This window comes from Phyllostomus hastatus, unplaced genomic scaffold (genome assembly GCF_019186645.2).
Source record: "Phyllostomus hastatus isolate PE091 unplaced genomic scaffold, TTU_PhHast_1.1 phas_scaffold_93, whole genome shotgun sequence".
Taxonomy (NCBI): Eukaryota; Metazoa; Chordata; class Mammalia; order Chiroptera; family Phyllostomidae; genus Phyllostomus; species Phyllostomus hastatus.
This window is the reverse complement of record NW_025334042.1, coordinates 33129120-33155270: the sequence shown is the minus strand read 5'-3', so window position 1 is coordinate 33155270 and position 26151 is coordinate 33129120. Positions and strand designations below refer to the sequence as shown.

The window sequence follows — 26151 nt, the reverse complement described above, 5'->3', positions numbered from 1 at the left end:
ATTCCCTATAATTTTTTCTTTATTTCATTCAGTGTAAACTTTATTTTTGCCTGGGTCTTTTTTATGCTGTTGAAGTACCCAATGAGTTCCTTTAGCATTCTAATAACCAGTGTTTTGAACTCTGCATCTGATTGATTGCTTATCTCCATTTTGTTTAGCTCTTTTTCTGGAGTTTTGTTCTGTTCTGTCATTTGGGCCATATTTCTTTGTCTTCTCATTTTGGCAGCCTCCCTGTGTTTGTTTCTATGTATTAGGTAGAGCTCTTTTAACTTCCTGTCTTAGTAGCATGGCCTATTGTAGAAAAGTGTACTCGTATGTTGGATGGGGCAGAGCCTTAGGTAAGTTTCTGGGTGGGGCACCTGTGTGAACCAGGTTGATGGAGTCTCAGATATGGTGTCACTACTCTGTGGCTCTGTGTGGGGGAGAGCTCAGAAAAGGGACAATGACTGTTGCCTGGTCTCTGGAGTTGGGCAGCTGGGAAGAAGCTGTCCCCCAGCACTCACCCTGATGCCAGACAGTTCAGTTTCTCCCCATAAGCCACTGGTGCCCTTCTAGCTGTTGCCCCGGTGCTGGAGCCCAGAGGGAGTGAGTCTGCATAAGTCCTAAATCAGTTATGGGCCCTTTAAAAGGAAACAGCAGAGAATCCCACAGTTTCTTTGAATGACCCAAACCCCAGTGGTTTTTACAGCCAGAAGTTATGGAAACTTATCTTCCTGGCACTGGAACCCTGGGCTGGGTGGTCTGGTTTGGGGCTGGGATCCTTCACTCCCAAGGTATACTTCCTGATTTTTATCCACCACACATGGGTGTGGGACCACCCGTGTCCCTGCATCTCTGTTCTCCACCCCTCCTACCCGTCTGGATGAATGTGACTGCTTTAATTCCTTGCCTGTTGGACTTCCATACAACTCAATTTTCTGAGGATTCTGGATGATAGTTATTTTGTAGTTTAGTTGTGATTTTTGCTGTCATTGTGCAAGGAGGCGAGCTGTGTTAGTAGGCCTCCATCTTGACCAGTGGCAGGTATTTAATAAATATTTGTGAAATTCCACTCCTTGAAGTGATGACACTTCATAAACACTTGAGCATAAAAGTTGATGGGCATGGGAGAAAGTTGACTGCACTTGTAACTCAGGTGCAAAGCCTGAAAAAATGAAGCAAGTATTTCTAAGAGCCACTGTTGGCTCAGACAGACCAAGGGACCAGGAGGGTCTCGGGGTCAGGGGAGCTTAATAGCTGAGCCCACCGATGCTGGGCTGAGCATCGACTGCACAGCAGATGTTGTTCCGGGTGACAGGAAAGCTGGGGTAAAGAAGATAAATCCCAAGTCAGCCTCAGGGCTTTCCCAGATGAGATCTCTCTGGGTTATTCCAGATCCAAAGATACTATATGAGGAAACTGACAGTACGATGAGTCTAACCAGAAGCTGAATTAGGTGACATAGATATGGTAACAGAAAATAGTCCGTGCATGCATGCAAATCCTAGACAGGCACTGCCCCTGAGACACAGTAAAGAAAATGACACAGTGGCAATGTTAAAGTAGACTCCGCTACATATACACAGTTTCCCTCTTTAGGGAGTGAAAAAAATAGAGACAAAATACATATGACCACATGTAACATGAGTGTTTGTTATATTACTTTTATACTGAATACTTTAAATTTCTCAGGCCTAAAAAAAGGGAAAAAGAAAAGCAGACTTTCCCTTATTTGTCTCTCCAAAATAATGAAAATTAATGACATGGAAAAACAGATGACGTGATTGCCTGCGTAGACAATCCAAAGTAATCAACAACAACAACAAAACCAACGAACACTCCTGTCACAAATCAGCAGTTACAGCAAGGCTGCAGGATACCAGGTTAGTATAAAAGTCACTTGTTTTTATATATCAGCAATAAATAAGCAGGATTTTAAATTAAAAGCAATACCATTTGCATTAGGACCACCAAAATGAAATACTTTGGTACAAGTCTAACAAAACATGTGCAAGATCTATACGAGGAAAACTACACAACTCTGATGAGCAAAACCAAAGTAGAAGTAAATAAATGGAGGAACCTTCCACATTCACAGAGAGGAAGACAACATTATCAAGATGTAAATTCCTCCCAACTTACTCTGTAGATTCAACCCAAACCCAATCTAAATCCATGCAGGTTACTGTGTGGATATTGATGGCAGAAACTGATTCTAAAGTTTATACAGAGAGGCAGAAGAGCCTCTCTCAATTTGCTGTCAATAGACAACAAAATATTGAAGGAGAAGAATAAAATTAGAGGGCTAATACTGTTTACCTTCAAGACTTACTACTGTTCTTTGATAGAAGAGCACCAGTAATACAATGAAGAAAAGATAGTCTTTTCAGCAAATGCCGTTGTATCAACTGAATATCCATGTGCAAAAACAATTATTCTAGACACAGGTCTCATACCCTTCACAAACATTGTCTCAAAATGGATCACAGGCTTAAATATAAAACACAAAACTAGAGCAATCCTAGAAGATAACATTAAAAAAATTGATAACCTTGTTTATAGTTAAGACTTTTTAGGTAAAACATCAAATGCATGACCTATCAAAGAAATAATTGATAAACTGACCTTAAAATTAAAAACTCTGCCCTGTGAAAAATAATATCAGGAGAATGAGAAGACAGGCCATAGGCTGGGAGAAAATATGTGCAAATACACATCTGATGAAAAAACTTACAAAAAAATATGCAAAGAACTCTTAAAACTGAACAATAATAAAACAAACAATATAAATAAAAGTGGCCCAAAGACCTTAAGAGAAACCTCACCAAAGAAAATACACAGATGGCAAATAAGCATCTGAAAAGATCCTCCACATCACACGTTATCAGGGAAATGGAAATACAACAAGGAGATACCACTACACACCTGTTAGAATGGCCAAAGCATGGACACCGGCAACACCAAATACTGGGAAGATGTGGAGCAGCTAGGAGCTCTCGTTCATTGCTGGTGGGAATGCAAACTGTCACAACCACTTAGAAGGCACTCTGGCTATTTCTTATAAAACTAAGCATACAATACAGCATATGAAACAGCAACTGCACTCCTTGGCATCTATCCACAGGGGTTAAAAACCTAACATCCACACAAAAACCTGCACACAGATATTTCTAGCAGCTTTCTTCATAACTGCAAACCTTAGAAGCAATCAAGATGTCCTTTAGCAAGTGAATGGATAATAAATTGTAGAACAGCCAGACAATGAAATATTATTCAGCACTAAGAAGAAATGAGCTTTCAAGCCATGAAAAAGCAGAGAGTAAATGTAAGTGCTTATTACTGAGTGAAAGAAGCCAATCTGAAAAGGCTACATACTGTAAGATCCCAACTATATGAGATTCTGTGCAAATACACAAAACTATATGAAAAGTTAAAGCTGTAAAAGAAATAAAAAGAATAATTAATTGTTGGGGGTTGAGGATGAGGGTGATAAATAGGCTGAGCACAGAGGATTTTCAGGGCAGCGAAAGTACCCTGTATAATATTACAATGATGGATATATGTCACTATACTTTGGTCCAAACCCTAGAATGCACAGCGCCAAGAATCAACCTGATGTAAATACTATGCACTGTGGGAGATAAGACGTGTCAACAATGTAGACGCATCCTTGCTAACAAGCATACCATCGTGGTGAATGATGCTGATCATGTGTTGCGGTAACAGGTATATGGGAAATCTCTGTACCTTCCTTTCAACGTTGCTGTGAGCATACAATTTCTCTAAAAAATGAGTTTAAAAAAAAACAATGACTTACAACTGTACCATCATGACCACAATGAAACAAGGCTTTGACATGCCCACAGTGCATGCTTTCCCAGGTATACACTAACTTTAAAAAGTCCACAAAACAATACTACCTACACACACACACACACTCTCTCTCTCTCCCTCTCTCTCTCTCTCTCTCTCTCTCTCTCTCTCTCTCCATCTTTCAGAAAGACCATATAAAGAAGTTTCACTGCAGAGCAACACAACCATCCAACATAAAATCTGGATACACAATAATCTAGGAATGCATCTATCACTGAACAGCTAGCTTACTGTTACTTCAGGAAATTTGAAAACTGGTATTTAATGACTGCTCACAGACGAAATGTGACACGTCCCACCCAACATTTCACTGTAAGGTGAATAATGTCCTTTTAGAAAGGGCTGAGCAGGGTGCTTGATGAGAAATCCCCACTAGTGTGATGGTGACAGGGTCCCCAGCCAGCCAGAGCATCAGCACTGTAAATGGGGTGAAGCTGCTCAGGCTCCGGAGATGCGGAGGAAAAAGGAACAGATTAATGCTCTTGGGATACTTCTGCTGTTGCCACAATGTTGTAAAGGGCTTAACCCTCTATGGTCTGGTGAAGCCTACATAGTAAAACCAAATGGATGTGGGTTCAAATCCGAGATCTTCTGCTTTCTAGTTGTGTGGTGCTGTGCAAATTAGGCAACTTCCCTGAAACTTGCCTTTCACATACATCAATGTGGTGGGAAGACTCACTTCCTAAGGACATGGGGACAGTTAAGTGAGCTGGCTCCTGTCTATCTCCTGGCTTGAAATAGGCATTTCACATTGGCTCACCTTTACCCCCCAGCGGGAAAGAGGTAATAAATAATTAAGCCAAACTGTCCAGACATTGACAAGTACCTCCACAAATGCATGAGACAGACAGCTTAACTCCCCCAGGCCAACTGTACAAACACTGGACCTCTTCAGATTAGTTAGTGCACAGTAATGAGTACAGTTGGGTATAATGGGCCCTGAGCTAAACTCTACATCCTTCAAGCCATTTATAATGATTATTACTAATTATTCCTATTGCATAAATGTGGTCACTGCTTAATCCAAGTTTATACTGCAACTAAATGGGAAATCTGGGACTTAAATCCACTTTTTGTGACTCCAGGATCCATGCACCAACCACTGGGTGTGCCATTGCTCCATCATCATTAAAGCTGAACAAGGAAAAAATTCTAAAATCACTTGTGGGGAAAATTGCATCAGTGGAGGCCTTCAAGTCAGCATTCTATGTTCCTGCTGTGAAAACTAAACTCTTTCTTATGTTGAAGCTCTAACACTGTGAGTCTGATGTACAGGTTTGCTCAGAATTTACCTTGGTCCAGTCTAGCACTGGACAGCACTTGCCACATCCCTTATAAGAACTCAGTCAACATTAGATTGCAGGGCTTCCAACTGGTCATGCCAGAAAAAGATATTTATTTTACATCTGCTCATTTTCCTTGCCAAGAGGAAAAGCAATTATTTGCACCAATACAAAATATAACAGCTACTTGGACACAATACACATAAGAATATACACATTATGTATTAGCATACTGAATGCCAAATAGGAAGGGATTATCACTTCCATGAAGTTTCCATTAATTTCTATTTTTTGGAAGAAAATCATAAATTGAAAAGTCTTAAATTCGTTAACAAATATGGATAAGTAGCATAGCTTTTTACTATCACAGAGAAATGCATTCTAAAGGCTCCTGTTAACATGTTTAAATGTGAGAATTCTTCTAAAATAAAAAAATGTGTATAGAAAATTTTATATAAGACATGATCTTAAAAAACAGAAAACACTGAGCAGTCACATACACATAGGATTAATTATGGGAACAACCTTGGAACTACTGCTTTTTCAGTCTCAAAAGGATAATTATTAATATCAAATGGATTGCTTTTTTTTAATCTTCACACTTAGATAATATGTTCCATCTGGGTTTATGATCAGATTCTCCTAAAACCACTTTGAGCATGACACCACATGTAGGAATCAAAGCCCGGTAGTATCCCTCCCAAGTTCCTACTGACAGGGCTCCTGCCTGCCTTCCCCACCTGGTCTCCCACTACTCAGATCCCAAGTCGCCTGTAGTCAGACAAACACACACTCACACTCTGCAGGTGCATGGCTCTGTGTCCTCCCACAGGCTGTGCTTTCTGCCTGGAAGACAGCCCTACCTTTCTTCAGCTCATGGTCTCATCTACTAAGACTCCACTTGAGCCAAACTTCTGGAATGGCTAAAATATGTGCCTCCCATAACTCAGTGCTCACACATCTCTCATTGTAGGACTCCCCGCCGGGATGCAGGGTAATGCACACTGGGTCAATCAGAGACTCTTTTTCTGAGAATCTGGAGTCAGGACATGGTCCATCTCTTACAGAGATTTCAGGTGAAAGTGCAGGCAGCCCTTTACTCACCAAATTAAGCAAAGTCACTCTTTAAAAAGAGAAAAAAGGAAAACAATATAGATTTGTTTAAAAAAATAAAAAGAGTCCACGGAGCCGCAAAGAGGTAAAATAATAAATGTTCTGACTTCGCCACTATCTGTGTCCTGAAACCAGGCTCAGCACTTAGGATGGGGTGCTGTTAGAGTCTAGGGGTGCTGTGTATCCTTTCAGTATGCACCCCAATTTGTTTAAACAAGTTTAAAAAGGGTTTGTTCTTTGCAAGAACTGATCCCTAAAATATCTGTATGTAGTAAGTGTTTAATAAATGTTTATTAATCAAATGAATCAACAAGCTGTCTCTGAAGAGCCAACAGGAATCAGTTTGCAAATGGACAGTGTTAATTACATCCATGATGGATGGAGGCAAAACATGTGTGAGGCAAAATTTAATCTTTTTTAGCCTTGCCATTTTCCATCAATACATTTGAGTTATATACCAAAGACAGGTAGGTAGTCAAGAATCCAGGTGGGAAAGGAAAAGAGAAAATAACATAATGCACATTAGCGAAATTTCCTGTACAGTCTATTTAGTTGCTGTAAGAGCCTCCCGTTTTGGTGTCTCATTTTAGGGTCAACCCACAGCTCCCAACAACACACATGCCAAAGGAACACAGTAATCGAAAGACAAGAGGAAAAGTGACGTCACCATTTTATAAGAATTTGACCGAAACAGACCATAGAAAGTGTATCAAATGACAGGAGACCACCCTATCATGCCTCCCTTAAGGAAAACAGAAACCCAGGGAAGTAAAATAACTGGCCCAAGTCCCAGAGCAAATCACATCAAAGCAGAATGCAGCTTTCCCACCAACCAGGCCATGGCTCCTTCCATTACCCCATGCTGCCTCTCATTTTACTACATGCAGCCCAACCCAGGAAACAGCTCTTCACTTAATGAAAAACACAATTGGCAATACTACATTCATTGCTCAAATTCTTCATAAACAGTAATGAGGGACAATGATGAAAGTTGTAATTTTCAAGACATCATATTCTCTTGGTCATTAACTATGATCACACCTCTATTTTCTACTTAAAAATATCTGGAGACTGACACCCAATTCCAACTTACTATGAAAGATTTACCTGTCCCATCCGCTGTAGCTGTAAATGCTGTGCTGTAAAGAAGAGGTAAACAAACTTTACTGAGGATACAGGCAGTCTCTCACTGCATGAAAACCAAAAGTGCATTGTATAATTAAATAGACAAGCTTTTTTAATCAAAACTTTTTTCATTGCAAATGTAGCATGGATCATAAATCCTTTCACAAAGTCACATTTCTTTCACTGTCACAAAGAAAAATTACTTAAGGGAGCTAGATACAGAGCACAAAAGCAATCCAAGACAAAGACTCAACTGTCAGGAGCTAAAAGCTCTAGCACTCGAAAGCTGAAACTCCGTGGTTACTGAGGGTGTGTCTGGCTCTCCACAGGACACACAAACACTACTCCCTCCACCCAACTCTGGCTGGTTGTTTGGCTTCAGTAGTTTTGTAATTCTCTGAATTATGATATAGTAATTACCCTCATCTCCTAAAAATCCACACTTATGTTCCCTTCAAAGACTTCACCAACACGTTTAGAGGTTAAATCATTAAGAGCAAATCTTTAATGCCAGACTTCTTGTGCAGACTGCTGCCTAGGGTGATTTCAAAATCAATATGCACTTTCCAGGTTATATATAAAGTAATAAAGATCACAGTTTGGATAATATGAATAGCATTAAAAATTTATAAATCTACATGAAACACATCTTCCTATATGGGTATAAGGTCGTTTACTTATAAAACTAGTAAATTAAGGTTTTATTTGATTTTCAACCTAATGATCTGTTTATTAAAGTGATGTTTTCTTCAATAGAAATTCTAAATATACCAAATATTTTTAGTTAAAAAGTTAACTGTTATTCTCAGAAACTAAGCATGTCTTTTGCAATAACTTATAAATGAGGGTGGCATTCACCACATCAGAGTAAGTGTTAACACAGGCATTCCATTATCTTCAAACACCACTGAACTTTTCATCATCGCTACAAGAATGTTTTTCTTTTACAGTCATTTCCCTTTAAAATATTGTAGGCTTGTGAAAAGAAAGAAAATAACAAAGTATCACAACAAATCATATCAAGACTATACCATTTCCTTTCATAAATACAGCCAAGAAAAGGTGAATGCTATAAAAAGATGTCTGAACAATAATTCTTCCACAGTGACTCTGGCATAGAATAAGCATGGTGGTGGGGGAGGCTAAATCATAGTACTACCATTTCTAAAAAGCTACCAGTAAAAGCTATATTAAGCTTTTTCTGTGTAGTAACTCATTTATTCCTCAAAATACCTTATGGAGTAGGTACTAGTATTACTTGCCACCCACTCCTGTGGAAACTGAGACACAGAAAATTGAAGTAATTCTCCATAGAGCATATATACCTGGTAAGTGGTAGAGCAGAATTAGCTAGTCTCTATGAGTCTATGCACTGTGTGAACGTCTACCTCATAGGTTTTTGCAAGAATTAAAACTGTAAGCTGTATGTACAACCTGTCACATGATTCCTGGCCGCTGATAAGTGCCCACTCCATAGGAGCTACAGAAGTACCCAAAATGACGATTGTTGGTGAAAATCAGGACCATGATGCTTGCTTCTGAACTATAAGAGAACTGTCAAATCATTTGTATTTCCATGATTCTTTTTTCCTTCTGCTGGACTAAAGGTCCCTCCAAACTCTTCTTGAATTGAAAAAAATATTATTTTCAAGCATGTACATTTTTAAGATTCAATCTACAAAACAGTACCAGATCAAAATGTGTGTTAGACAATTTTTAAAGCAACAAACTGAAAATACCACCAATGTATCTGAAACCACCATGATCTATTGCCTGGCATAGAATAATGTTCTTGTGAAAAAATTATTTATATATACCCTGAGTGTTCGCAATGGTAAGAGGAATGGATATTTCTTTTATTACAATCACTCCACAACCTCTCAGCAGCCTATCTTAAAAAAGAGGAAGAGACAAAAATATTACTCTGGATGACAACGGCATTAACTAAAAGAGCAAAGAAATTTGCAGCAAACTCCCTACAATGCCCTAAGCACCCTAGCTGTACTCCACAAAAGAAGGGAGAAATGCTGGCTGGCCCTGAAGTCTCCCAGCCTCTTAACCACACAGGACAGTGGCAGAGTATCCATAGGGTGGCTGCTGAGCTGATGAAGAAGCATGGGACCGGGATCTTCTAAGCAGCTACTGTAGCAGTGACAAAACTGCATGCCAACCAGAAATGCCTTCATTCTGAGAGTTTTCTCCTTCAACATATGTGCATCTGGTTGGAAAGCAGATGCCTGAGTCTGATTGCTCCACACTGAGAAAGCAAAGAACTTATCATCCACCGACTGAAATTCACAGGGGATCCAAGAGTGCCAAGAACTGCTACCCACTCAAGATTAAGCAGAATGAACGAAGGGCTGTCAGCAGTTAGGAATTCCACCAACTGCTATCCATAAATTAAAAGAAATGTTGCCTACTTACATGTGATTTATTTGGAAGCTTTTAGTGCTAAATTCTGAAAGAAGCCAAGGAACATTTTATTGAAATGGTCCATTTCAGTGCTGAGTTCAGTTCAAGAACCAAAGCAGATTTCAATAAGCTCTCAGATAAACTCATCAAGGTAGCTCCTGCTTTACCACACACTCTAGTCAGTGAAGCTCAAAATATTTACGTGCTTCTCCAAGTCCCCTGACTTTAATTACCTCACAGTTTCACTTTAGGGCCAAAATTGGTTCAGGAAGAATAACATCACTCTCAGCTAATTGTTAGTAAATAGTAAAAGGAAATAAAAAAACTCTCAAATCTTCCATCAACAAAAAGGTAAGCTCTATATTTACAAAGAGCTACTAAAAAGGAAGTTGGGAAACCAGCTTGGGTAAATCAACCCACCAAAGAACATTAAAGTCACATTAATGACACTATCCCAATGAACACAATTTATAATTAAGAAGCCTGCTCATTCTTACTGACACAGTTTATTTTTTTTAAATAACATTTTCACTTAATGAAGGTGGTTTCTGTTCTTAATGTGGATTTATCACTGAGGTTTACACCTGCATTGAATTTTAAGTAGGGGAGGGGATTTATTAACGTGAACTCACACACTTCACTTTTAACTGTTGAATAGGCTTACATTAACTCTACACCTTTTGAAAGCGGCAGCTAAGTGAGACTGAGAATGGTACATGTGAGATCAGTCAACAGAAAAGGTGTGTGAAATGGGGGTGGGGGGGGGGCCGGGAACAGGACAACCCAGTCATTCATCAGTAATACAGGCTTTCAACACAGGTTTTTTTCTGTCACCTGCAAGTCTCACTTTACTTGCTCACTAATTTCTCTCATATGAGGTGATATGAGGTGACTAATAACGATCCAAAACACATTTGCCCCACTCATAGAATCCTATGTGTGAAATAAAAGTTCAAAATCCCACTTCAGGAGTTCAGTCCGCACAGCATTGCTTACTTTGAGGAAAAGGGGTGTAATGCAAGGTCGACAGAAATAAAGCACCTAAAATATCAGTTACCCACTCCATCAGCAAAGTCAAAATGTTTAAATGCCTCCCTAAGTCTCCTGACTCTAATCACCTCACAGGTTCCCTTTCATGTCAAGTTGTTCTCTGGTCCTAAACCTGTCTTAGTTTCTGGATTTGCATGCCTACGTCTAAGGTATTTACAAGAAAAACTTTTAATGCCCACCAAAGTAAAAAATCTAACCACTGTCTCACCCACAAACGTGAGCCCATTTTAAGTAAAAATACCACAACTGTCATCCAGCTAAGTTCAATGAGGGCAGGGCTTTGTTTACTTCTCTGCCAAAAATGGTGCCTGGAACATAGTAGGTGCTCAGCAAATATAGTTGAATGAATGGTTCATGACAGACCCCATGGGGTAGCAGAAAACAAAGGAAATGAGCAAGAATTTGAGGCAAGAACTCTATGTCTATTATGATCACTGTTATTTAAATATTAAATCAATGAAGTATACATGAGAAAAAACACTCTAGATACACAGGCATATCCATATACATGAGTTCTGAAGGTATGATTTCATGCAGAGCTCACTGAGCTTTCTAATGTAAAAGAGGAAGTGGCACTTGTTTGAATGATTTTGATTTAATGAAGAAGGTAGGGAGAAGGAATGTTTACATACCAAACATTTCTCATTTCACATGGAGCAACTGAGTAAAAGATAGTATCAACTGAAATTTCATCAAATTCCAGAGCATATATCCTAAGTCCTAGGTTTTTCATTGCACTTTCTACCTACATGCCAGTCACTTAAGTCACACCAGAAAATGGGCAACTAAATAAATGACTTGCAGTAGGATTGTTCCCTGGGGTGGGATTTTTCCCTATGTATGGTAACTTCTGAAAACATTTTACCTGATGGTATTTGGCTAACGTTTTGTCAGTCGAATGCCATCCATGCAATGCAAACACATAATAGCAGATAATCTTGGTGTTCAATCCCCCCCCCCAAAAAAAACCCCATCCCACACAAACTCACTCCCTGCCTACACACTAAAGATGTACCATTTTCACGATGCACCATGGTGTTCAGAAACCCATGCAGAAATGGTACCAGTCATAACACTAAACAGCCAATAATGATGCTGCTGACTGCCATGCACTGGACGGCTACTCTGTGCCGGGCACCTACCTATAGGATCATTTCATGTGCTAGAGCTCTCAGTCCTGACTGCCAATCTGACAGTAAGGTACCACTATTACTCCCCTCTTCTTGAGGTGAGGAAATTGAGGCCCCTAGAGATAAAATAACTTGTCCAGGATCAAGTAAGCGAACAAGCCGTGATTTAACCACTGCCTGTGGAGATCTTAAGAAGTAAGATAACATTGCCTTTTTGAACTTTTATTTGCTTTACCTGATCACCTTCTGACAAAACAAGCATAGCTTTCAAAATTAATTTTAATACCGATTAAATTTATACTCCAATATATAACCCAGTTTCTTTCCAAAAAGGGAAAATATCTGATAATTTTCCTTCTCAAGGAGGGATGATGGTCCTCCCGCCTACAAACAGGTTAACTTAGCAAGACTCTGACCCAGTTCCAGCTGTGCTGTGTATTGCTCTCCAGGCATCATTTTTTTTTCTAAAATAGCCTGGGGCTCAGGGTGGAAAAGGAATAAAACATTACCTACTAAAGCATGTCATCTAATTAAATGTATTAGCACCAATACCATATGTTAAAGCAAGTCAAGAAGTGCCTAATTTTGAATGCTAGGATGGCTGCATGAATGTGTCTACCCCCGATATTTCAACGGGGAGGCCAGCTCCCCAGAGAATGATGCCAGTGTCCTCCTCATCCCCAGAGCAAAGCCCTTGCCCAGGACTATGGATTTCCGAGTCCAGAAAATGGGCAAAGCACAGGGTCACACAGCTTGAGTTCCAACCCTGACTTTCCCACTTACTGTGTAAATGTGGACAAGGTATTTTAACCTCTAGATCTCCCATTTCCTCTGGTAATTGGAACTAAAATATCTACATTAAATGCATTACTGCATATGGTTGCATAGGATGCTGTATGGGAAATACTAGCCCAGTCCTGGTACCCAGTAGATGAATAACAGATACAAAACATTCTTCCTCCTCTGGAAGGATCTTCTTCACTGGTGTGTGATGGCTGACTTGCTGGCTTGCAAGAAATAACTATTAAGTTTTTAGGTATTTTGCAAGCCAGTTATTAATTATAGCCATCACTGAAAATTAAATTATATATTTTTAAATGTTTTACTTATTTATTTTTAGAGAGAAGGGAAAGGAGGGAGAAAGAGAAGGAGAGAAACATCCATGTGTCAGAGACACATTGATCAGCTGCCTCTTGCATGCCCTGAACTGGGGACCTGGCCCACAACCCAGTCATGTACCCTGACTGGGAATTGAACCAGCGACTTTTTGGGTCACAGGCTGGCACTCAATCCACTGAGACACACCAGCCAAGGCTGAAAATTAAATTATATTAACTTAAAGTTAATATTATTAAAAACACAGGTGATCAATACTCAGACCTCATCACTGCCTACTAGTTTATGCCACTTTACTGCCATCTGTGCTCGTGAGGTTGTTTACATCTGCCGTCTACCAGGCAGTGGAAACACTGAACAATGGTGGGCTCCAGCATGGCCCCCCCAACGCCACACTCCGTGATGTCATGTTTGTAGCTGAAATAAACTACAAAGGAGTGGTTCACATGGGAACTGGCAAACACAAGTCAGGACCGCGCTGCCTTGGAAGCCAGTTATTAAACATTCACCAGCACACCACTGGTATTCATATTTCATCACGTTCCTTTCTGCTCCAGCACCTTTCATCTCTACTCTGCACAAGTCAACCACATATAGACCCCTGTCCGTCAAATTTAAAATAAAAATAAGAACGGAAACCTAACCCCCCTCCAGTTTCCATCCTTTTTCTCCATTCTTTCATGGCCAAATTTACTGAATCTATTCTATGCATGCTTAATTCCAATACTTTTCACCATCACCTCATTAATTTAGTCATTTAACAAATATTCGTGCAACTATCAGCCAGACACTGTGAAAGGAACTGGAGATGGGGACATGAGCGAACATGAACATGCCCTCAAGGAATCACAGCCATTCCAGCCTGACTTTGTTCCGCCTTGAAAGCCTACAACTCTCTATTAACTCTCTTTGCTCCTCCTTTGCTCCCTTAAAAACAACTTATAATTTCCCCAAATGAAATGTTTATCTTCCTCTCCTCCATGCCCCCCATCAAAGTCAAGATTTCCCCAATGTTTTGACTGTTTATCCCCTTCTTTCTAAAGAATTTCATATACTACTATGATTTTATCTTACCCCCAGCCCTCAGAAAACTTATTTCTCCCCTTGACTTTCCATCTCTGGAACTGACACCACCACCCACCCAACTGTTTAAGCCCCAAACCCCCAAGTCCTTGTTTCCTTCCTTTCCTTCACCTCAAACATCAGCAAGCCATGGTGGATCTGTATCCAAAAGATATCCCACGCCCACCACATCTATTCACCCCAGTCTCAGTCGCCCTCAGCCAACAGCCTTCTTTCTCCCTCAGTCTGTAGAAAACCTCTTAACCCCTCCCCTGCTTTATTCTTGTCCCCAACATCATATGCCAAGACGAAGCCAGAATGTTTAATGTAATCATTTCTCACCATATTAAGATTAAAAAAACAACAACTCCAAAGTCTTTCCATTCCACTAAGATTAAAATTAAAACTTGCTTCCGTGGCTACCACCACCCTTCATTTCTGGGCCCTGCCCACCCCATGACCTTGCCTTTCCAATCCCCACTTGCTCATTAGCCCAAGTCTGGAAACCCTCTGGCCAGAGGGTTTTGCAGAGCTAACTCTTCCTCTCACTCAGGAGGATGCAGGGGGCCTTCTGTGACCAACCAATGCAAATTTGCCCTGGCCAGGCCCCCTCATCCTTCGCCATCACATTGTTCATTCATTGTTGCTTATTCAGTTCCGTCTTCTCCTACTAGAAAGAAAGCTTTGCAAGAGCAAAGACCTCGTCTTCCTTATTCACCAGGACGTTCCTGGTACCTAGAATAGTGCCTGCCACGTGGTACATACTCAATGGGTATTTTATCTAAAATAGATATTTAATGAACGAATGGAGCAAGGAAAAGGTGGGAATAGTGAGAAACAAAGACCCTGAAAAAGAGGGAGTTTTCTAGAACTGCACAGAAAAATAAGAACAGCAGTCTGAAGTAATAAAGTGGTAACAGTATGAATTGAATTTCCATCTTTATTAAATTCTGTCTTGCCCATGGCTTGTGCTATTTTAGAGGCAATCTAATTTAGTGAGCACCTGTTCTGATAAATCTATGTTAGTTTTCATAGCTAGGTCAAAATATTTTTAAAAAGAAAGAAAATCTCATGCTTTAAAGATTTTCCCACAACCTCAAAACATTTCAGATAGGCAGAGTCCCTTGGCTTTCTCCCGTACTCACACTGCCATAAATTCCTATCACACACAAAGAGCAGGAGAGAGAGCAGGCGGAGCGAGCGCTCTCTCCTCCCCCAGAAAACCAACGCAAGTTTCTTCCACCAGGAAAACAAAAAAAAAACTGTTTATTCTTAATTGAGTCTTCACAGATCCACCACTCACACCCCCTGCTTTTAAGCAACAGCAGATAGCAGGGCTTTTTTTCTAGCTACTCCTTTATTATCTGGTCTAATACAGGGAAGAGAGGGAAGGAGGGAGAAGGGAGGGAGGAAGGGAAGGGAAGAGGGAGGCAGAGAAACCAGGAGAGAGGGGGAGGTCAAAAGAACCAACTCAGGCCTTCAGTTCTCCTATCAACTCACATGGGTGATGCTGGATGGTGAAAACGCACAGTCTATAAGCCCAACCCAGTACCTCATCATGGACCACACAGCTCGAGGAGACGCTGGGAAGCCACTGCTCTTGGGTTCTGGTGGCAATGGGGAGTGGCAGCCGCTCCAAGCTCCTCTGTGAGGAAAGCGCTGCTGCTTCCCATTCTCCCGGAGAGGGTGTGCTGGCAGCAACGTGGGCTGGGGGCTCCCAGGCTGCTGTGGGCTGCGCTGATGGATGACCCCATTGCTCCTAAACAAAGTCAAACAAATGACAAGGCTGGCAACAAGAAATGGCCATCCCCTGTCCCACCCCAAAGTCCTGCTCCTGAAAGCAACCATCCTCAAGCATTTTAGCTCTGGTTTCTGATATGAATCATAGTATTTTAAAAATAACACAATTATAATGTATTTTTGATTTTAGGACTTAGTACACTGACTTCCTAATACAGAAATTTAGGACTCTGTCCCTCTTACATAGTCACCCCCCCGACACACACCCTGTTCTTCATTCCTCGTTCTCCAAATACATTTCTCTCATAACATTTGATCGAAGTAGTATTAAGCATTTGCATAATTATGGTCTTATAAAACACAGCTGATCCCCACAAAGTACTGTGACTACACTTTTCTTTCATGAGTCCTCTGAGATATATATAAATTCATAACCACTGGATAGGCAAAACATAAAAAGCCTGACACTACCAAGTGATGGTGACAGTGTGCAACACAGTGGCCCTGAGACACTGCTACGATCACTTCAAGGGCTGTGTCTCGACATGTGACGACACAGTGAACACACACCTACCTGGGGCCCCAGCAGCTCCACTATGGTGTGTCCCAGAGAGTCCCACATTTGCACAAGGAACTCCATTGAAATTTAGTTTACAAAAGCAAACAATGTGAAAATAATCTATTTTCCAACTGCATAACAATAGATAAATAAGTTGGGATAATCAAATATCATACAACAGTTCAAATGAATAAACTATAGCTACTGTATCAACAATGATGCCTAATGTTAAATGAAAAGCAAAGCAAGTGGTTAGGGACTGGGGTCAGGGAATGCTAATCTCTGCATGTTGGAAACTATACCCTAATATTTAAAAAATAAAGAGAAAAAGGAATTTAATTTTCAGGAGCTCCTCTTTCACTAAAACTTATTACTTCCTAAAGGTGATATCAAATAAAAGAAATCCCACCCCATTTGTGTGGTCCACTTCAAATTTAGAAATGATTTGCTCTTCATGTAGGAAAGTGCTTCCAACATTTGTTTCTGTTACTGTCTCTTTCCTGCTGCCCAAGTCATACAAGGAAAAACCTCTAGAACAACCTAGTGATTCTAAATGAGCAAATAAAGTGGGGGGCAGATCCCTAAGAGTTTGTGTAAAACCGTGTGTGTACATTATACTAGGGAAAGGGGACATAATTTGGTGAGCTTCTCAAAGGGGTCATAACCCCCAATAAGGACACTCAGAACCTCTGAGCTGGTCTCATGGTACGAATGTGAGGCCAATTCCTGAGCAGCAGGTGTTCAGGGAGGTATTACTTTTACAGAGGCCAAGGTGCTCAGGGGCAGCCCTGTGACTCTGGAGTCACAAGGAGAGGGGTCCTAATCCTGGCTCCTCTCACGGCTGGGTGACTCTGGAGAGGTTACTTTCTGTGCCTTTATTTTCTCCTCTGTCAAGTGAGGGCAACAGTTGGGAGCATTGTGCAGCTTCATACCTGTAAATAGCCTGGCACACGTGATGCCTGGCACATGGTCAGAACTCAAGAGACAGTAACCATCACGGGCCAGGTCTCCCTGTTACATCCTCTGGGCTCTGTCTCACCACACTCACAGCTGTAATCAGTTACTCGTGTAGTTACTTATGAAATGTCTATCTCCCTCACTATGACACATGCTCTTTGAGGGAGGGAATCTTATCTCTCAGGTACAGAATGAGTATGTGTTAAATTGGTGGACAGAAGAATGAAGGAAAAAAATGAATGGCTCTGCTTATGCAGAGCTGCTGGTTTTGAGAGCTACGTTACTTAAAAGAAGTCACAGATTATGATCTCTGCAACTTCTGAGCTACCTATCAGCATATTATTCCTCCCATAGAACTTCTAGCAGTTTAAGATGGAGGTCAAAGAGAGTATTAAAGGAACAAAAGGGACAATTATCCCCTTTGAAAACAGCCTGACTTGCCCTGGCCAGTATGGGTCAGTTGGTTGGAACACTGTCCCATAGACCAAAGGGTAGTGGGTTCGACTCCTGGCTGGGGCACATGCCTAGGCTGCAGGTTCGGTCCCTGGTTGGGGTGCATGCCAGAAGCAACCAATTGATGTTTCTCTCTCGCATCACTATTTCTTTCCCTCTCTCTCTCCTTCCCTTCCCCTCTCCCTGAAATCATTAAGCATGTCCTCTGGTGAGGATTTAAAAAAAAAAGAAAGAAATTGGATGAAGAAGAATGAACTATAGGCAACACTGGGCCAGAGAGTCCCAAGACCACAGGAGAGACATGGCTTCAATAATGAGGTTAAAATGGCTCTGGGCTGGACCAAAGGGGAGGGTCTGCAGTCAGTTGTTACGTCTTTCTGCTGTCCTGTCAGTGAGGCAAAGCAGAAAAAAGCTGGGAGGCAGAGGCAAACAGGATGAAAGAAAAAGTAAAGAAAGTGGGAAGCAAGAGAGGTTGATAGGGTGTTCTCAAAAAAAAAAAAAAGGTGAGCAATGCAATTATTCCCATTAGCTGAGAGGATCTAGGGGAAAGACATTCTCATTCAAGCAATGGGAGATCCTCTGACCCCCAGCTTTCTTGGCATGAGCTTAGGTCAAAACAATAACTGGGTTCCTTCCTTTCGCACCCTTCTGAGACTCACAGGGAGTCGAGAGAGCACTCAATTCTATTTGGATGATATCCAAGTACACCTAGGCAGGAAGGTGATCAGAATTTAATGATTAATCTCAGCTTGTTGCCACTCAATAGCCCTGCTTCTTATCTTTATGTCAAGAAGTTTAAAGAGATAGGGAATAGAATAAAAAGGCAGGATTTTTTAAAAAGCAAGATTCTTCATTGGACAAGGCAGAAAAATAAATCAAACACATTTTTAAAAGTTCAAAAGTAAGAACACTAAATTTTCTGAAAAACAGGATCTGTGTGTCATCACATTGTTAGTAATTGTAAATTTGACAGAGGGAGAAAATTACACTATGTGTTTGAACTTGCCTTAGTCATTCTTATCAGCTACAGACCACAGGGCAAAATGAATGTGCCTTAAATTTTGGAAGTGAAACCACTCTACTAAATAAACTTGTTCTTTGATTTGAATATGATGTGTAAGTATTCCTGTATGGTTTAGGCTGGCCCATTGTGACATTTCAAAATGAGATTCCCAAGACTCTTAGATAACTACATGGACTCTCTAGAGCAGACTCCAGCTTAGCAGGGCCCTTTGATGGATCACACTCATTTTCACGCACGGATTCAAGGCGAGCTGTTAACAAACGGTTTCCACTCACAACCACTTCTCCATGTGAATCAAAATTTCTCAGTGGTTTACAACTGGAAGATATTGCTAATACAAACATAGGTCTTTTCAGTTCCTAATTTGGGGCTCACAAAAATGTTATAGTCCCCACTGATTTTTATAAAAGCATGAATGAAGAGTTAGAACATATGTAATAGATTCATCTTAATGAAATATGACTTGATTATTATATTATGGTCTAAGGTGAAGTTGTGTTTAACAAAAATGCTATAGCTTATTTTAATGGAAGTTTGAGAACTATTTATTTAGGTACTTCTCTGCAATGCACTGCTTGATAGCAAGACATTCAAATGACTTACGATTTCTCCTGCTTGTGGGACAAGGAGAAGAGGTCATAAACCAAGCACACTCCAAACACAGTGATGCCCGTCTCTTTCACCAGCATGGCGCAGGTCCCCAGAAACAAACCGAGCAGCAAGAAGAAGGGAGAAGCCGTGGATGGGAAACAGTCCCCAACGCAGCACTGGTCCACACTCCTGAAAGACATGGTTGGGATTCTTCTCATCTAAAAGACACCACCTTTTAACAATAAGATCTAACCTCAATTGCATTGTATTCTAAGTAGGAAGGTGAGCAAAGATTTCTTCAAGAATAGAATCATTTAAAATTACAAAGGTAGAAGAAAAGGAAGTGTCTAATATTGATTTGGATACTTAAGGTATATGAATATCATGATTAAACCTGGCATATAATAAATGCACACTAAAAAGCCATTTAAAATGCTACCATAGAGAAATTTAGTGACATGGAAACATGTTTAAGTGAATATCTTTCAAGTGAGTAACACAGGTTACACGAAGCCACATGCATGAACTCTGGAGCCAGGTCTCCTGGGTTCAAATTATCTCTCTGCACTTAATTAGTAGGGTGATATGGGGCAGGTTACTTTGCCTCTCTGCCTCAATTGTCTAATCTGTGAGATGGGACCACAGTGTCGGAGGGAGGATTCAATGAGTGATTTATTACATGTTAAATGTTTATCATCATTATTATTTTAGTGAAGGTATTTAATATGCTTTTGTATGCGAAACAAATCAGTAGAGATATACCAGTATATATAAACATACACACATTTGGCCCCCAAAACATAATCATCTTTTCACTCTGTGATGAAAATACAGATGTTTTAGCTTTTTCTTCTCTTCTGCCTACTCTGTATTTTTAAATTAATGCTCCATGAGGACGTTATTAGATAAAGGTTTTTCTCAGTGTGATTTCCAGCAGGGACTTTCCAGAGCCCTCCAGCAGCATGAGGTCTGTTTGCATCTCACAAATGGAAGCAGCCCCGCAGGAAGAAGCTGCGTCTTCAGTGGGCGCCACACCCGCCTGCTCCTGCTCCTTTGAAGTAAAGGCCAATATTCCTGTGGCTGTGATGTCTTATCCTGACTCTTATGTCTTGGAGCAGTCACATAAAATTATGTGCCAAATTTGCAGAAGGTCTGAACTCTTCTTCCATACTGGTCTAGAGCCTCGGTTGCTAAAGGCGGGAATGGCAGGCACACTAGAAACCTGGACAACTAGGCCTGTTATCACAGAGATATGGATACACTGCAGGCTTAATCATGTCCCAAATATATCAACCACACGGAGAGGGCTCAAAAGAACGAGTTCAATCTGGTTCTAACACCAGAGTAAACAAGAAACCATTGTTGAGTTTGGATTTATACTGTTAAGATGTTTTACACCTTTTCACATGAGCGGCAATGCTGTGGGAGGTCACCAAGCCAGGAATAGAAGACTGTTACCATACTGAAAGGCTCTTCACTTTACTAAAACTTCGTAAGACAATTCATTTCAGTCTTGATCCAAAGTCTAAATTGGTTTACAATAGGGTTTCATAATTTCAGCACTATTGGCATGGTGGGGAAGAAGATTCTTTATTTTAAGGGCTGCCCTATACATTGTAGGATCCTTGGTCTATCAAGTGATGACAAGTGAAAATGTCTCCAGACATTGTCAAATGTCCCCTGCTGGAAGTAGGTGCAGATTTGCCACATATTGGGAATCACCGGTTTAGAACAGTGTCCCTCAGAGTCACTGGGCTTTGTAAGAGTGTAGAACAATGAACTGGCCCAAAGATCAAGGTTCACGAATCCCTACCCAGGCATCTCTCCATGAAGGAGGACAGCATGGTTCACTGGCCCCTTTTCTCAGGGCCATGCCCTCAGTCATTTGCCCCCATATACATGTTCTTTTCACCCTGCCCCTTCCTCCATCCAATTACATCACCACTCAGGTGAGAACCTGATCACCCTGCGGGGAAAGAGGCAACATAATTAAAAAATTGTGTTATTGCATTTCAATCTCCCAAAGCAAGAAGCTGCTGTATATTGATGAAAGGATATGTAAATTGGAAAACCACAGTTGAGAAAACTGCTTTCAATTCAGCCTTGTTTTAAGCTCTGAGCTACTTTAATGAGGATAAGGAAGCAAAAAAAATTAGGACCAAAATGAAAAGGAAAAATCAAACAAATCATAGGCAAATAAGAGAGAAGACTACATCCCATATATTTTGGCTCAGAGCTAAGATTCCAAAATCCACTCTCAGTAAGAAACTACAATTAAGAGGAATCAGGGAGCAAGAGCTTATCTTCCTGGTACCGGGAGGGCAGTTCCTACAAAAGGCGATGATGGGGTTCAGAATGTAGCTGGAAGAGCGGACACCTAGCAGTGGGTAAGGAGAGGACTTCCTGTGCCACATCTCTGGGAAGCTCTCTGAGCATTTCAGTGCCAAGAAGCCTCCCTCCTCTCAGGCAGAGGCCCCGCGTCTGCACACGCACATGCACGCACACAGCAGCAATCCCCAGGGGCAGCAGGACTGTAATCACAGAAAAGGACATTCTTAGCTCTACCTACCTATTGTAGGAGAGAAAGGCCAATAGAAACAGCAGGCACGCCAACACGTCCGCTCTGCCGACGATTCCAGCCACCTAGAACGTTTGAAAAATACAAAATAAAAACCTCCGAAAATTACTTCCAGAAAACCATTACAGAAATTTATTGGCTTTATGTAGGATATAATAAAGTGGGGAACACGCCGTTCTTCAAATTCCAATACATGACTAACCACCTCTGGTTATCATGTATATTTAATAATATGTTTATAGGAGGAGCAAAAGAGGAAGGAAGGGCCAGGATTTCCAAGTTTAACTTCATTTTTAACCTTTCTTCTATAGAAGGTTAACTCACAGCATCATAGTTTATTCATGTATTGGTTTATTCAAAAATGCTTTTTGATCAATGACTGAGTGCAGGACATTGTGCTAGTCTTCGGGCCCTGGAGCGTGAATGGAGCCTAGGGCACTCACACAGCACTGGGAAAATGAGCTGAGGGATCGACAACTCTGCCAAGAATGGGAATGAGTGTAAACTCCTCACTGCTGTGTGTGAGTGTATGTGCATGGGTATATTTCTTCGCTCTGCCACTGAAAGGGCCTGAAAGCAAACACACCAGCAGCAAAGAGCCCTCTAACTAACCAATGGAGAGCCATTCTTCCTCTACTAAGAACTCAGACTGCAGGGCTGAGCTGGCAGGTAAAGAGAAGCTTGTTAGACAGGAAGAAAGTATTCGAAAAATGACAGGTACGTGTCAAAAGGACACAGAAGTGAGTGATGAGCCATTGACCAAATACAAGATAATTGGAACACCAAAATAAACATGGACATTAAAAATTATAAACCATTAAAAAAGACATTTGAGAGTGCACATTGATAATAAATATATGGATGGATGGGTGCATACATGTACAAGTTCCTGTATACATACAGGGAGCAAATGGAAGGGAATGGACAGCTCGGCCTCGCATTAAAAATCCAGTTAATGAACGTAGAGGGAATAGTGCAGTTGGAAAGCAGCCATCTTGCTTCTTCACATGAGTAAAGAGTGGCTCGATCAACAAACATCACAAAATATCAAAGCATGCTAAATCAAAGGTATGAAAGTTTAATGAGGCACAGGATATTTGCAAGGTTCCAAACCATTTCCTCACTGATTACTTATTAGCTGGAAATTTTTTAAAAAATAATTATACAACGGAAAAATGTGTTGCACTGTGTTACATCTTGATGAGGGAATAAAACAACCTCACCAATCAAGGGCAAATGGACATGGCATGCCTCTGTCTGGGACCCTGAAGGACATATCACTCGCACAGTCTGCCAGTCAGGAACACACAACCTGCATATAGTCGTGAGACATCACAGGACAACCCAGGAGGAGAGCACTCTACTACAGTACACAAATTAATATGTATTGTCTACTAATAAAGTATGAAATATAACAATTCTATATTATTTTATAACATTACATTTTACCATATCTTACTATCTTCTCACTTATATTATGGTATATCTTGATTTACTAATTATATCATAATTCATTATAATCTAATATATCATAACACAACATTGTATATAATATTATATATTACAGGCATATGTTGTACTTAGATAGTATACTATATGTGCATATATTATATATTTATATTTCATATTTTATCTTTACATATTTCTAGATTATGTATTACATAAATATACTTGTGTTTAATATTATAAAATGTTAATATACTATACATTTAAATAATACAATAATATAAAATATAATATGTAGTATGTATTATATATTTATATTTTAATTGTGTAATATAGCATATATAATACTATGGACTTCAAAGTTATAAAAAGTATAATATTAATAACATTTTGTTATATACATTCTAACATAAATTTTAAATTATGTTTAAAGCTATATATTATATTACTGAAAGACATAAAGACTAGTAGCTGTTCCAAACTTAAGGAGACTGAAGAGAAATGATGATTAATGGCCTTGGTTTTAGAATATACAACTAAATTATTAAGGGGTAGAGGGGCATGAATTATGCAACCTGCTCCCAAATGCTTCAAAAAACAGTATTTTTATATGCTGAGAAAGAAAGGGAGGAAGAATGATAAATGTGGCAACTTTTGAAAAATTGGTGACTCTGGATAAAGAGTATATGGTCATTATATTTTTTCAAGTTTGATATTTTTAAATGTGTTATTCAAGAATAAGCCAAAATGGAATAGAGGTAGAAACAGAAGGCTATCTATACATTTTTGTATTATTGCACTACTTAACATGTGTGTGAATGTCTCTTAATTTTTTTTAAATCCAAGAAAGAAAACTGTAAAGAAAGAAAATGAGGTGCGGTTCAAGGAATGTTCCAGAGAAAAGGTCACACATGAGCCGGATCTTAAAGATCAGCAGGAGGTCACAGGAAAATGAACTGGGTTAACATTCCAGGCACAGAAAATAGCATCTCCCAAATTACACAGTACCTGAAGTCACAGTGTATTGGAGACTCAACCAACAATTAATAGCAGAAAACAGTATCCTGGGAAATGTTCCTATAAATATCCTCGCATAATGAGCACACCTTGCAGTCATTACGGAGAAGCAATGACACATGCCTGGAGTTAGACTTTCCCGGCGTTGGAACATAGACTCCCCTTGCCATCTGAGCGAGACCCAACTTTGTTATGTTTAATGTCTGAGCTTCGGTTTTATCACCTTTAAAATGGATACAACACCCCCTATCTCATATGACTCCCATAATTAACGAAACAATACACATAAAGTGCCCACCCAACACGGGTGCCCTTCTTTCTCCCTCTTCCCTGCAGACAAATGGGGTCACACTCTTAGCACTGAGACAGGACGTTCTGTGTGGATTACAGAAATCATCTTACCTTAAGGATTACATATATTATGTTTTAATTTAACTTTATTAGATAATCTAATATATCTATTAGTTAAAATAGAAATAAGAGTAATTCAGTTATATGCTTGCACACAGATTGATAGCAAGTCACATATTGAGAAAAATTCTACTTCAATTTAAATCAAGAGACACCTGAACATAGTCAAATAATTTCACTGGCAGTACAGAAGTTGAAAGCTATTACCTAATGGGGCTGCTTGGACCACACACTGTTCATTGACCTGTTAATCTATGACAAATTTGAGTGCCAAATCGGGGAGACTGCATGACTCAAGGGAGGTAGGCAGTAACAATGTAGTGTCACCTCAGTGTCAAGGCCCAGCTTAAAGTCACCATCTGTAAAGCAACAATTAATTGCACATGGTTCACCGGTGAAGTCCAAATCTGCTCAGTGTATTCCACTGCCTCTGTGAGCATGGAGCCCAACATCAACTGTGAGGCCTCCTGAGGGTTAAACAGAGAGCCCAGCTTGCCAGCAGCAAAGTCTTGGGATCAGGCCAGGCATCTGGGTCCAGAGGGACACCCACTGTAGCACAACTAAAGGGGCCAACTCAAACAACAGCAAGACTTGCAAGCTGATATTGGGTGTAGCAAGCTGGAATGAAGCAATCATAAGCTAGGCAAGCATAACTAATGCATTAGAGGCACCTGAAGCCCTGCTTCTCGAATTGCAGCCAGTTAGTGCTGCTGGGAAACAGCAGCAGCAGAATATGCCAGCTGGATGAGTCCTGATATAAAGAATGCAGTGTCCCTTGGAGCGGGTCAGGGGGGTGTTAAAATGTTAGTGCTAACACCGATAGACTTTGTTGCCAATTTTCAACCATCAAGCATTCACTGAACATCTATTCTATATTTGTGTTGAATTAGGGTCCTGTCAGCAACTACTATATGCCTAGACCAGCCATTCACTGCCACTTAATTAGTCAATAGGATCATATTCAGTAATTGCACGGTGTATTCCAGTCAACAAATATCTTCCAAGTGCCTCCTGTCTGTCAGGTATTATGCAAGCTGGAGGGATATAACCTATCTCAAGGAGTTTAACATCTGGTGAGGAGTCAAAGGAGTGTATTAATATGATACAGGGAAGCTGCTGTCTCATAAAGAGGAGAAATCACTGCCATGGGAAGACTAAAGGAATTAATTTTGATGTTTGGGTTTGGGAAGGCTTCATGAAAAGGCTGGCCTTACACACTAAAACAAAGGACA

General features: G+C 40.3%; 1 protein-coding gene across 1 annotated transcript in view; it reads right to left on the bottom strand.

Moving 5' to 3' along the window:
• The window catches only part of TMTC1 (transmembrane O-mannosyltransferase targeting cadherins 1), a 241159-nt gene that overhangs the window by 190290 nt on the left and 24718 nt on the right, over positions 1-26151 (bottom strand). Inside the window, exons 3-5 of the mRNA XM_045829232.1 lie at positions 22037-22110; positions 19480-19656; positions 15696-15902 (exon numbers count right to left, since the gene is read on the bottom strand). Coding sequence (XP_045685188.1) covers positions 15696-15902; positions 19480-19656; positions 22037-22110 — 458 coding nt within the window. The remainder of the gene's footprint in view (positions 1-15695; positions 15903-19479; positions 19657-22036; positions 22111-26151) is intronic.